Source organism: Chelonia mydas, chromosome 21 (genome assembly GCF_015237465.2).
Source record: "Chelonia mydas isolate rCheMyd1 chromosome 21, rCheMyd1.pri.v2, whole genome shotgun sequence".
Lineage (NCBI taxonomy): Eukaryota > Metazoa > Chordata > Testudines > Cheloniidae > Chelonia > Chelonia mydas.
This window is the reverse complement of record NC_051261.2, coordinates 14,647,512-14,659,626: the sequence shown is the minus strand read 5'-3', so window position 1 is coordinate 14,659,626 and position 12,115 is coordinate 14,647,512. Positions and strand designations below refer to the sequence as shown.

The 12,115-nt window shown below is 49.6% G+C and overlaps 1 protein-coding gene across 1 annotated transcript in view; it reads left to right on the top strand.

The window, feature by feature from the left end:
* The window catches only part of LGR6 (leucine rich repeat containing G protein-coupled receptor 6), a 202,528-nt gene that overhangs the window by 63,888 nt on the left and 126,525 nt on the right, over nucleotides 1-12,115 (top strand). The window contains exon 2 of the mRNA XM_007054310.4: nucleotides 153-224. Coding sequence (XP_007054372.1) covers nucleotides 153-224 — 72 coding nt within the window. The remainder of the gene's footprint in view (nucleotides 1-152; nucleotides 225-12,115) is intronic.

Sequence of the window (12,115 nt, the reverse complement as noted above, 5' to 3'; positions counted from 1 at the left end):
TTTTTTTCTGCTTGCCATGTTAGAGCTGAGATGTCCTTGACAAGGGCGCATCCTCCCTCGCCAGAGCCCAGCCAGCAGAGCAGGGAGTGGTTTATGCCAGGCGAGCCCCCAAAAATAACTGATCAGAGACTTCTGTCTTTCTTCTCCTTTAGTGATCTGAGCATGAACAACATTAGCGAGCTGCAACCCAGTCCGTTCCAGCACCTGCGCTTCCTGGAGGAGCTGTAAGTACGGCGTGACTGCACCGAGCATAGCTCGTTCTGGGGCGGCATGTGGTGGAGAGGGCTGTGGCTTGGGAAGGGAGCCAAAGTGACCTCAGTGGAGCTAAAATGCAAGAGGGGAATCAGGTCCCATGTCCCTAGGGGAGGTGAGAGTACTACAACAGATGCAGTGGCTTGGTGCAGTGATGAATTAATTCCATGCTGAGTTGCGTTACGTTCTCCTCTCACACTGATGGAAATCGGGAGTTGGCAGCAGACATTGCAGTAGATGCGAAATCAACATGAGAGGAGCATCAGGGGCTCCCCTGTCCCAGAGTAAAGCAGTAACTGTTCACACTGCTGGACAGGCTGTTTACTGTTTCACCTTCTGGAGACGTGGGGATATCTTCACTACCTGTACGTGGGCCGGTGGGGTGCAACTTTGAAGAGGCACGTGTAAGTGCTGCAATTGAGGCGGTGTAAGTAGGCCGTGGAATTCAGGAAAAATCTGATTTTGCACCAAAGGCAGGGGGCTCCTGTTATACGGCAGTGTGAATGGCAGCGTGCTCTCTGTGGCTATGCCTACACTTGGCGTGTGATGCGGGCGAGTACGAATAGGTGCACATGAGCAGGGAAACCACACCCCTAGCTCCTACTATACACCCACCCCCCCTGGCACTCTGATTACGTGTGCACCAGGAATATCAGTGATGCCAGCAAAATAACAAAATGAGGCCATGTGCCCGTGACACACCTGGCCTGGCTGGAGATGGTAGCCTGGTCTGAAAGGCTATCGTTTACCCTAGTGCAAAACACCAGCATTAGGAGCAACTTAAATTTCATGTAACCCCTTAAAATAGGGCATAAGGGGACAGCCCTTTGCCTGGGGGTGAATTTCACCCTGAGAAGATAACGCACAATATCGCTTGACCATGAAAGAGGCCTCTATGGTTTTGTGCTGATGCCATGGCTGCTTGGAGCAGGCCAAATATTAGAGCTGATTGAAAAAAGTTTTGTCAGAAGAGTTTACTGTAAAAAAAAAAAAGACAGCTTCATAGAAATTGGAACACTTGTATGTGATACTAAAATATTAATTTTAATATTGCATCATGCTGATATATGATATAATGTTGTATCTCTAAATATGTGGTATGTGTGTGGTTTGGAATATTTAATTAGACTATACAAGTTGAAATGAAACATTTCAACACTATCATCCTTTGCGTTTCTAGAGCTCCTTTCACCCCAGGATCTCATGTGGGGCGAGCCAGTGGTATTAGCCCCATTTTGCATATGGATAAATTGAGAGCCAGAGAAGAGGATCAGTTTGCCCAGTGAGTCGTCAGTGGTGGAGCTGGGAATAGAACCCAGGAGTTCTGAGTTCCAATCTGATGCACTGACTGTTGGGTCACTGCCTATCACACTCACTGGCCTTGTGTCCTTGTTTCCTTATACTCCCCTGTCAGTCCATGTGTCTCCATCTGTCGTCTTTTGTCTTAGACCTTGTCATAAACATAAAGGGAAGGGTAATCACCTTTAAAATCCCTCCTGGCCAGAGGAAAAATCCTTTCACCTGTAAAGGGTTAAGAAGCTAAAGATAACCTCGCTGGCACCTGACCAAAATGACCAATGAGGAGACAAGATACTTTCAAAAGCTGGGAGGAGGGAGAAAAACAAAGGGTCTGTGTCTGTCTGTGTGATGCTTTTGCCGGGGACAGAACAGGAATGGAGTCGTAGAACTCAGTAAGTAATCTAGCTAGGTATGTGTTAGATTATGATTTCTTTAAATGGCTGAGAAAATAGCTGTGCTGAATAGAATGACTATTCCTGTCTGTGTGTCTTTTTTGTAACTTAAGGTTTTGCCTAGCGGGATTCTCTATGTTTTGAATCTAATTACCCTGTAAGGTATTCACCATCCTGATTTTACAGAGGTGATTCTTTTTTACTTCTATTAAAAGTCTTCTTGTAAGGAAACTGAATGCTTTTTTCATTGTTCTAAGATCCAAGGGTTTGGGTCTGTGGTCACCTATGCAAATTGGTGAGGATTTTACCAAACCTTCCCCAGGAAGTGGGGTGCAAGGGTTGGGAGGATTTTGGGGGGAAAGATGTTTCCAAATGACGCTTTCCTAATAAAAATAAACCCAGATAAATGTTTGGTAGTGGCAGTGGAAGTCCAAGGGTAAAACAGTTTCTATCTTGGGGAAGTTTTAACCTAAGCTGGTAAAAGTAAGCTTAGGAGGTTTTCATGCAGGTCCCCACATCTGAACCCTAGAGTTCAGAGTGGGGAAGGAACCTTGACAGACCTAGATGGTGTTTTCTTGGGGCAGGGCCCATCTTTTTGTTCTGTGTCTGTACAACACCTAGAACATTGGGTTCTGGGTCTAGGACTGGGCTCCGAGGTGCTACCATAATACACCTAATAAATAATGTACAGTGCCTAGCACAATGGGGTCCTAGTGCATGACTGGGGCACCTAGGCACTACCGTAATGTATCTAATAAATAATAATATCAAAATAAACATGTCAGAATGTTTTTTAGTTTTGGCTTTTCATTCTGAGTAGAATAATGTCAGAATTTCCTGAGGAGCAGAAATTCCAGTTCCAGACCATGTCTCCTGCACATGCTGCCCCGAACATGGCACCGGTGGCAGATTAGCCACTGGGCCAATGGGGCCCAGACCCAGGGGACCTGGCCAATTGGGGGGCCTTGGAAAAATGGGCACCCTGCGCCCCAACCCACTCCGCCTGCCTGCCCAGAACTCGTGCCAGGAAGTGGGGTTAGGGCACTGGGGCTTGCACCGCTCTTCCTGCCCACCTGCTGCTCCTACCAGGGAGTGCGGGAAGCCCCCATGCCCTGACCCCACTCCCTGGCAGGAGCGTGGGGAAGGTGGGGGCGGATGGGGGTGGGGAGGGGCCCCCACTTGTTCTGGCCTAGGGCTCCACAAAACAGTAATCCGTCTCTGTGTGGCACTCCCTGAGAGCATGCACAGCTGGCTCTTAGCTACACCGCCTTTCATGCTTCCCAGCACGTGTTCACACTTGTGATGGCAGCTTACTGGACCCAATTCAGCGGCGTTGGTGTAAGGCAGTGTAATGGTGATGAGACATATGTAAGCTATGCCCTGATCTTGCCGCTGATCTGCTGTCTCAGAGGAAGCGGGGGAGAACAACACCTTGGTGCTCTGAGCCTTTGTACTTTTGAATTGTGTGCCACACTCAGACACCACAGGACCAGGTGTCGTATTGGGGCTGGCAGGCGTGGGGTTCTTGCCGCCAGCTAACCAGGACGGAGGGGTTGGCTGCAGGCTGGTATTCTAAGCTGGGCTGGGAACAATGAGTAGAGGGCAGAGTTTGTGGACGGAGGAGAACAGTAGGGAAGGGACATGGTTGGGGATTGGTCCTGCTTTGAGCAGGGGGTTGGACTAGGTGACCTCCGGAGGTCTCTTCCAACTCTGATAGTCTATGATTCTATGGAGCCTGAGCGACAACGACAGGTCTCCCATCACAGGAGGGAAGGGAGGGTAAAGGGAGATCCCCTGTGAGCAGCTGGGCGGAAGGCTGTGTGCGTGTTTAGGGAGAATGTCTCTCACACACACACACACACACACATATATTGGTGAGCTGATAGCATTGCCTAAAGGTTAACCAATCTGAGGACATACCAAAGCCTCAACATCTTTTATTTATTTTTTCAAAGTCTCATAATTTTCAAATCAGTCTCATGGTTATTTTGGAACGGACTCCTCTCGTTAACTGCCAGGGCTGGTGATTACTAGCCAAGGTACCAAATGGGAATAAGGAAAGCAAAGGGGATGGAGAAGGTGGCACATAAATCCGTGCGGTCATAGGTTCCAATGCAAAAGGGACCATTATGATCACTTTGTTTGACCTCCAGCATAACACAGGCAAGAAACCCTCACCCAGGGATTCCTGCATCAAACCCAATTATTTCGGGTTGAGCTGAGCAAGAGGTGCCCAGTCTTGATTTAAAGACTTCAAGTGATGGAAAATCCACCACACCGGTTGGCAATTTGTCCCAATGGTCAATTCCCCTCTCTGTTAAAAATGTGGGTCTTATTTCGGGTCTGAATTTATCTAGTTTAGCTTCCAGCCACTGGTTCATGTTCTATCTTTGTCTGCTACATTCAAGAGCCCTCTTATACTGGAAACGTTTTCCCCTTGTAGGCACTAATAGGCCAGGATGCAGTCACTTCTTAACCTTCTCTTGGGTAAGCTATGAAGTTCAAGCTTCTTAAGTTTCCTGCTATTAGGCAGGTTCTCCAGACCTTGATTCCTTCTTGCAGCTCTTTCCTGAACCCTTTCCAGTTTTTCAACATCATATTTAAAGTGTGGAGACCAGAACTGGACACAGTATTTCAATCTGTGTCCCAAGGTAATACTGTTTTCCCACTTCTACTCAGTATTCCCCTTGCTAGGCAATTAATGGTTGCCTAGCTGACAGTGATCATGACTTGATTCCATGTATCATGTGCAGAAAGAAAAGAGAGGGAGAGAGAGAGAGAGTGTAGTAATTTAATAATTAGCACAATTAGCTCCCCACAGCTCCCATTGGCTGGGAATGGCGAACCACGGCCACTGGAAGCTGCGGACAGCTTTGCCTGCGGATGGTCAGTGTAAACAAACTGTCTCATGGCCCACCAGTGGATTAACCTGACTGGTCGCAGGTTGCCCACCACTGCTCTAGAGGCTTCTAACCCTGCTGATGACCCTGGTGGGTGTCAATATGATGCCACATGATGGAATTTCTGTTTGTTCACTTTGGGTTTATAAAAATCTAGGAAATTAAATAGACAAAAACTATATTAAAAGAATATGAAGGTTGCAAAGTCAAGTACTCTGGAGTTAGGAAATGCCAGAATAGGATGTTGGTGCATCAGCAGTGCACCATCAGCACCAGTCACGTCTTGCCTACCGCCTCCAGAACCCCATCCAATCTTGCAGTTATATCTCATGCCTTTGCTCCCACACCCCATTCTGCTGTCCTGCTGTCCCTTGCAGAATGTTCTGTCCTCTCTTCTTACCAGAGTGTCCTGTTTGGAGATTGTCCGTCTTCTTCGGACAGTTAGAGATCTTCTCTTCAGCATATTTGATGTCTTTGTGAAGGGGGCGGAACATCCATCCTTGAGTGTATCTCATGCACTACCCTGTTCCTTCCCTCCAATGAACTCTTCAGAGATTTTCCCAGAGTACCTAACATCAATTGTACAGGCAGACATGGGATAAGAGGGAAGGTCCCCTCATGGATCAGTAACTGGTTAAAAGATAGGAAACAAAGGCTAGGACACAGTTTTCGCAATGGAGAGAGGTAAATAGCGAGGTCCCCCAAGGATCTATGCCGGGACCAGTGCTGTTCAGCATATTCACATATGATCTGGAAAAGGGGGTGAACAATGAGGTGGCAAAGTTAGCAGATGATACAAAATTACTCAAGATCGTTAAGTCCAAAGCTGACTTCGAAGAGTTATAATGGAATCTCACAAAACTGGGTGACTGGGCAACAAAATGGCAGTTGAAATTCATTGCTGATAAATGCAAAGTATTGCACACTGGATAACATAATCCCAGTCCGACAGGGGCTGGTGCCAGGTGCTTCAGAGGGCAATTATCAAGTGATCCATCCCCTGTCCTCCAGTCCCAGCTTCTGGCAGTCAGAAGTTTAGGGACATCCAGAGCATGGGGTGCATCCCTGCCCCTCTTGGCTAATAGCCATTAATGGACATATCCTCCATGAATTTATCTAACGCTTTTTTGAACCCAGTTATATTTTTGGCCTTCACAACATCCCTTGGCAATGAGTTCCACAGGTTGACTGTGTGTTATGTGAGGAAGTACTTCCTTATGGTTGTTTACAACCTGGTGCCTAGTTATGTTGGGTGACCCCTGGTTCTTGTGTTATGTGAACGGGTAAATAATCCTTCCCTTTCACTTTATCCACATCATTCCTGATTTTATAGACCTCTATCACAACCCCCCTTAGTCTTCTCTTTACTAAGATGAACAGCCCCAAGTAATTCAATATCATAGAATCATAGACTATCAGGGTTGGAAGGGACCTCAGGAGGTCATCTAGTCCAACCCCCTGCTCAAAGCAGGACCAATCCCCAACTAAATCATCTCAGCCAGGGCTTTGTCAAGCCTGACCTTAAAAACTTCTAAGGAAGGAGATTCCACCACCTCTCTAGGTAATGCATTCCAGTGTTTCCCCACCCTCCTAGTGAAAAAGTTTTTCCTAATATCCAACCTAAACCTCCCCCACTGCAACTTGAGACCATTACTCCTCGTTCTGTCATCTGCTACCACTGAGAACAGTCTAGATCCATCCTCTTTGGAACCCCCTTTCAGGTAGCTGAAAGCAGCTATCAAATCCCCCCTCATTCTTCTCTTCCGCAGACTAAACAATCCCAGTTCCCTCAGCCTCTCCTCATAAGTCATGTGTTCCAGCCCCCTAATCATTTTTGTTGCCCTCCGCTGGACGTTTTCCAATTTTTTCCACATCCTTCTTGTAGTGTGGGGCCCAAAACTGGACACAGTACTCCAGATGAGGCCTCACCAATGTCGAATAGAGGGGAACGATCACGTCCCTTGATCTGCTGGCAATGTCCCTAGTTATACAGCCCAAAATGCCATTGGCCTTCTTGGCAACAAGGGCACACTGTTGACTCATATCCAGCTTCTCGTCCACTGTAACCCCTAGGTCCTTTTCTGCAGAACTGCTGCCGAGCCATTCGGTCCCTAGTTTGTCATGGTGCATGGGATTCTTCCGTCCTAAGTGCAGGACTCTGCACTTGTCCGTGTTCAACCTCATCAGATTTCTTTTGGCCCAATCCTCTAATTTGTCTAGGGCCCTCTGTATCCTATCCCTATCCTCCAGAGTATCTACCTCTCCTCCCAGTTTAGTGTCATCTGCAAACTTGCTGAGGGTGCAATCCACGCCATCCTCGAGATCATTTATGAAGATATTGAACAAACCCGGCCTGAGGACCGACCCTTGGGGCACTCCACTTGATCCCGGCTGCCAACTAGACATGGAGCCATTGATCACTACCCGTTGAGCCCGACAATCTAGCCAGCTTTCTATCCACCTTATAGTCCACCTTATATCTCTTCATGTGGAAGCTGTTCCATACCCCTAATCATTCTGGCGACATTTGGGGGCATTTTTGTTGCCCTTCTCTGCACCTTTTCGAATTCTAATATATCTTTTTGAGATGGGGTGACCAGAACTGCACACAGTATTCAAGGTGTGGATGTACCATGGATTTATATAGAGGCATTATGGCATTTTCTGCCTTATTATCGATTCCTTTCCTAATGGTTCCCAACATTCTGTTCGCCTTTTTGGCTGCCGCTGCACATTGAGTGGATGTTTTCAGAGAACTAGCCACAATGACTCCAAGATCTCTTCCTTGAGCTAATTTAGACCCCATCATTGTATATGTATAGCTGGGATTATGTTTTTCAATGTGCATTACTTTGCATTTATCAACATTGAATTTCATCTGCCACTTTGTTGCCCAGTCACCCAGTTTTGTGAGATCCCTTCGTAACGCTTCGCAGCCAACTTTGGAGTCAACAATCTTGAGCAATTTTGTATCATTGTTCACCCCCTTTTCCAGAAGATGTATGAATTCATTCAACAGCACTAGACCTCTATATAGTCCTCTGTATAGTCCCGCTATATACCTCTCTTCATTGTGAAAACTGACCATTTATTCCTACCCTTTGTTCCCTGTCTTTTAACCAGTTACTGACCCATGAGAGAACCTTCCCTCTTATCCCATGACTCCTTACTTTGCTTAAGAACCTTTGATGAGAGACCTTGTCAAAGGCTTTCTGAAAGTTCAAGTACACTATATCCACTGGATCCCCCTTGTCCACATGCTTGTTGACACTCTCAAAGAGTTCTAACAAACTGAGGCATGATTTCCCTTTACAAACACCATGCAGACTCTTCCCCAACATATCATGTTCATCTCTGTGTCTGATAATTCTGTCCTTTACTATAGTTTCAACCAGTTTGCCTGGTACTGAAGTTAATCTTACCAGCCTGTAATTTCCAGGATCGTCCATGAAGCTTTTTAAAAAAGATCAGCTTCACATTAGCAACCCTCCAGTCATTGTGTGCAGTGGGTGATTTAAGTGATAGGTTACATGCCACAGTTAGTTGTCCTGCAGCTGCATGTGGTTGCCGTGATGTTCATTAGGCTGCACTGCAGAGCTGGTTGCCAGGTTTTCGCTCCCCAGCCACCTCCCCCATTGTCTCTGGCAGCAGTGGAGGGTTCATTTATCACTAGGGATCAAGGATGGCTTTGTGGTTACGGCACTGCACTGGGAGTCAAGCGTTCACTTCCTGGCTCAGCCATTAACTCTCACTGTGTGGTCTTGGGTGAGTCACTTCCCCCTTCCGTGCCTCAGTTTCCCCACCTGTAAAATGAAATAATGATACTCAGACGTGAGCTGTGACTCATTAATATTTCACCTCTTCAGGTGAAAGAAGGGCTCTTTCTCTTTCAAGGGCTCTTCAGAAGACAAATGCAATCAATGATATAGCCCCAGGGGGCCTCCAGGGATAGCAGATGCTCAGCTTCATCTGACTTTGAAGAAGCAACATATCCAGGGACTGCCTTCCCAGGATGGCTCCCTGACAGCTGTCTGTCAGGCCGTTTGACTGCATTCTTGGCACCCCCTGCTGCCCGCGCTCTCCCCCCCCCCCCCCCCCCGCCACCTCGAGCTTTGGAGTGGGGAAAAATCAAACTGCATTTGACGCTGGCAACAGAGTGTGGGGAACATATACAGTCCCCGCACAGGCATTGGCTAGCTCTGCCTGCCAAGAAAGACAGCTCCAGTTCCTTGGGAAAGGGGTCTCCTGAAATAGGGGCCTGGAGGTTAGCATCTTTTCTTTTCTTTTCTTTTCTTTTCTTTCAGCTGATTAAAGTTGCTAATAAATCCCACTTAATGCAGCCTGAAGCCAGGAGCCAAGTGAGACAAGGGCAATCGGCACAGAAGCAATAGAAAGGGGATTTTGAAAGCTGGCCTGGGAAAACGAACATGTTGAAATGTGTTCCCTAGCAAAGGCTTTTGTTACTGCGTTTCGAACCCCAGCATGTGCGCTCGGTGCCAGCAGAAAGGAGTGGAGCAGTGGACAGGTGTCCCCCATGGCCGTTCGCCTCGCACCCTCTCCCGGTTCGGGGCACGTGTGGCCGGTTGCCCACCGCTGGGTCTCCTCCTGGCAGAGCAGGGCCTGTTTTCATGGGGGTTGTGCTTTGTGCGCGGGGGTTGGAGTATCACCAGGGAGCACCAGTCAGGGGTCAGAGCCCCGCTGCGAAAAGGATGCAGACAGACAAGGCGCAACAAGCGCAGGCAACAAATAACAGGAGGAGGTGGGGAAGGGCGGGTGCCTGTGAAGCCGGTGGGTGACCACACAGCCACCAACTAGCCTAGGGGCCTGCTACCCCCGCTGGTGTCTGCAGGGGACAGCAGCACTCTGGGATCTCAGCAGGGGAAGGTGGAGATCCTTCCTCCTCTGGGCCGTCTGTGGTGCATCTCGCCCCATCTCTCTCGCTTGCTAGTGGGGTGGAGGGGCCAGAGCCCTGCTCCCTGTGACAAGGCAGTTGTGTGCCATGGGGACACTGAGATGACTGTGGCATACGGGGCTGTCACAGGGTGGTCCCCTGAGAGTCCTTTCCAGCTCAGTGGCTGACCACAACCACTCCAGGTCTTCTCAACCTTCAGGGTGCTTTGTTATGAACTACCTTCACAATCAAGAGCCAGCTTCCCCCCTTGCTTCTGGGCAAGGGTACAGTAGTCGTAGCAGCAGCCAGTCCTGCCAACTTCTGCCTTCCTTCTGGCTCCCTGCCCTCTCCCAGCACTTCCTTCCTGTTTGCCTACACAGGCCTACCAGCTGGGGACACTTCCACCCCGTTAGCCCCTCAGCTGGGTCGTCCCTCAGTTAATTGGTCACCTCTGCCAACAGCTTGTCTTTCAATCAGCGCTCGCTTCATAGCAGTGGGTGAGGTGCTGAGTCAGCGCATCCCATTACAGGGGCCCCGACGCATCTCTGACCCAGCCGTCCAAGGTTACGAGGCATTGCCTTTACTGGGACGCAGTGCATTGTGGGGACCTGACATTTCTGTGGCATGGTGATACTGTCTTATGGGGCGTTGGCATTCCTATGACACAGCTGCACTGCCTTCAGGGGCAATGACCTTTCTGCGACGTAGCTCGACCCACTAACGTTTCTTTGATCTCGCCATGCCGCAGTCTGGTGCACTGACGTTTCTGCGACGTGGTGGTGCCTAGGTCCTCGATACTCCTGTGAACCAGCTGTGCGACGCTCGAGGGAGCACCGCAATGGGTGTGATACAGCCGAGCTGCGTTGTGGGGTGCCGGGGTTTTCGGGACGTGTCGGTGCAGCGTTGTTGGACACTGACCGTTTCTGTGAAAAAGCAGCGCTGCAGGATAGACCCATCACATTTCTGTGTGACAGGGTCGATTCTTATTGTGGGCGCGGACATTTCTGCAACCCAGCGGTACCGCATGCTGGGTCATTGTAGCAGGGCGGTCACCCTGCTCCGGCCCTGAAAGGGTTAAAAGCCAGCCCTTGGAGAGGGCTGGGGCGGACAGCCAATCAGAAAAGGCTGGGAGGCAGCCAATCAGGGCCAGGCTGGGCCCTATAAAAGGGCTGCAGGGCCAGAAGGTGGGCAGTCTCTCTCCAGCTTTGGAGTGAGATGGGCCTGAAGGAGACATGGGTACTTTGGACAGTGCTGGTGAAGGGCAGGAGCAGCTGGGGAAGCTCCAGCCTGGCAAGCCCCCAGGCAGAGGCCTTGCTGTTAGGGCTGGAGGAGGTATGAGGGCTGTGGGGAAGCAGCCAGGGGAGGAAGAGGCAGCAGGTCCAACCCCCTTGCCAATGACGCGTGGCCACTTCAGACTACAGTTTACCCTTAAGGGAAGGGGCTAGATGAAGACTGGCAGCCGGTCATTGAGGCATGATGGGCTTAGGGGATTGGGGTTCCCTGGGCAGGGAAGGACCCTGAGTGTGGGGGTACTGCCACGGGGCAGTACCCAGGAGAAAGGGCACCGTGGGCCGGGAGGGACGCGGGGCCTGAAGTATAGTGGTGGAGATTGATCGTGAAAGACAAGTAGTGACAACAAAAGAAACACTGGCCAGCAGGAGGCGCTCTGAGGTTGGGATGAGTTAATTCCTGAATGACCAGCAGGAGATGCCGTGGCGGTAAATGCTCGACCTGTTACACTCATTGATATTTAAGTGACAGCAATGCTGCTTTATGGGGCATGGATACTCCTGAGCGATGGTATTGGTGTGGCATTAAGCAGTGCTGTGTTACGGGCCACTGCTATTTGTCGGACAACCCGGTGCTGCATTCTGTCACACATCCCGTTGCTGCATTTTGGGGTATGTGGATTTCTGTGTCATAGTGGTGGTTTATGGCAGGGCTTCTCAGCATATAAAAGCCAGGGCCAGCGTCAGGGGGTAGCACGCAGGTATGGCCTAGAGTCATGGCGTTGTTGGGCATTCAGATTTCTGGGGTGTAGCGGTGCTGCATTAGGGGACATTTCTGAGACGCTTCGATTGTATTCCGAGTTTCTAAGGCTAGAAGTGACCACTCTGATCATCTAGTCAGATCTCCTGAATAACAAGTTCAATAGCTGTACTCTGTTCCATACAGAGGCACTTATCAGGGCCCCGGAACGGAGGGCAATGGCCCCATCACTTTTTACCGGCCGTAAGGGCGAGTGACGGAGGACAGGTCTTGGGTGGAAGAGGTGGAGTGGGGATTTGGGGGAAGAGGTGGTGCAGGGGCGGGGCCTTGCAGGAAGGGGTGGGGCCTCAGGGAGAAGGGGAAGTGCAAGGGTGGTGACTTGGGGAGAGAGG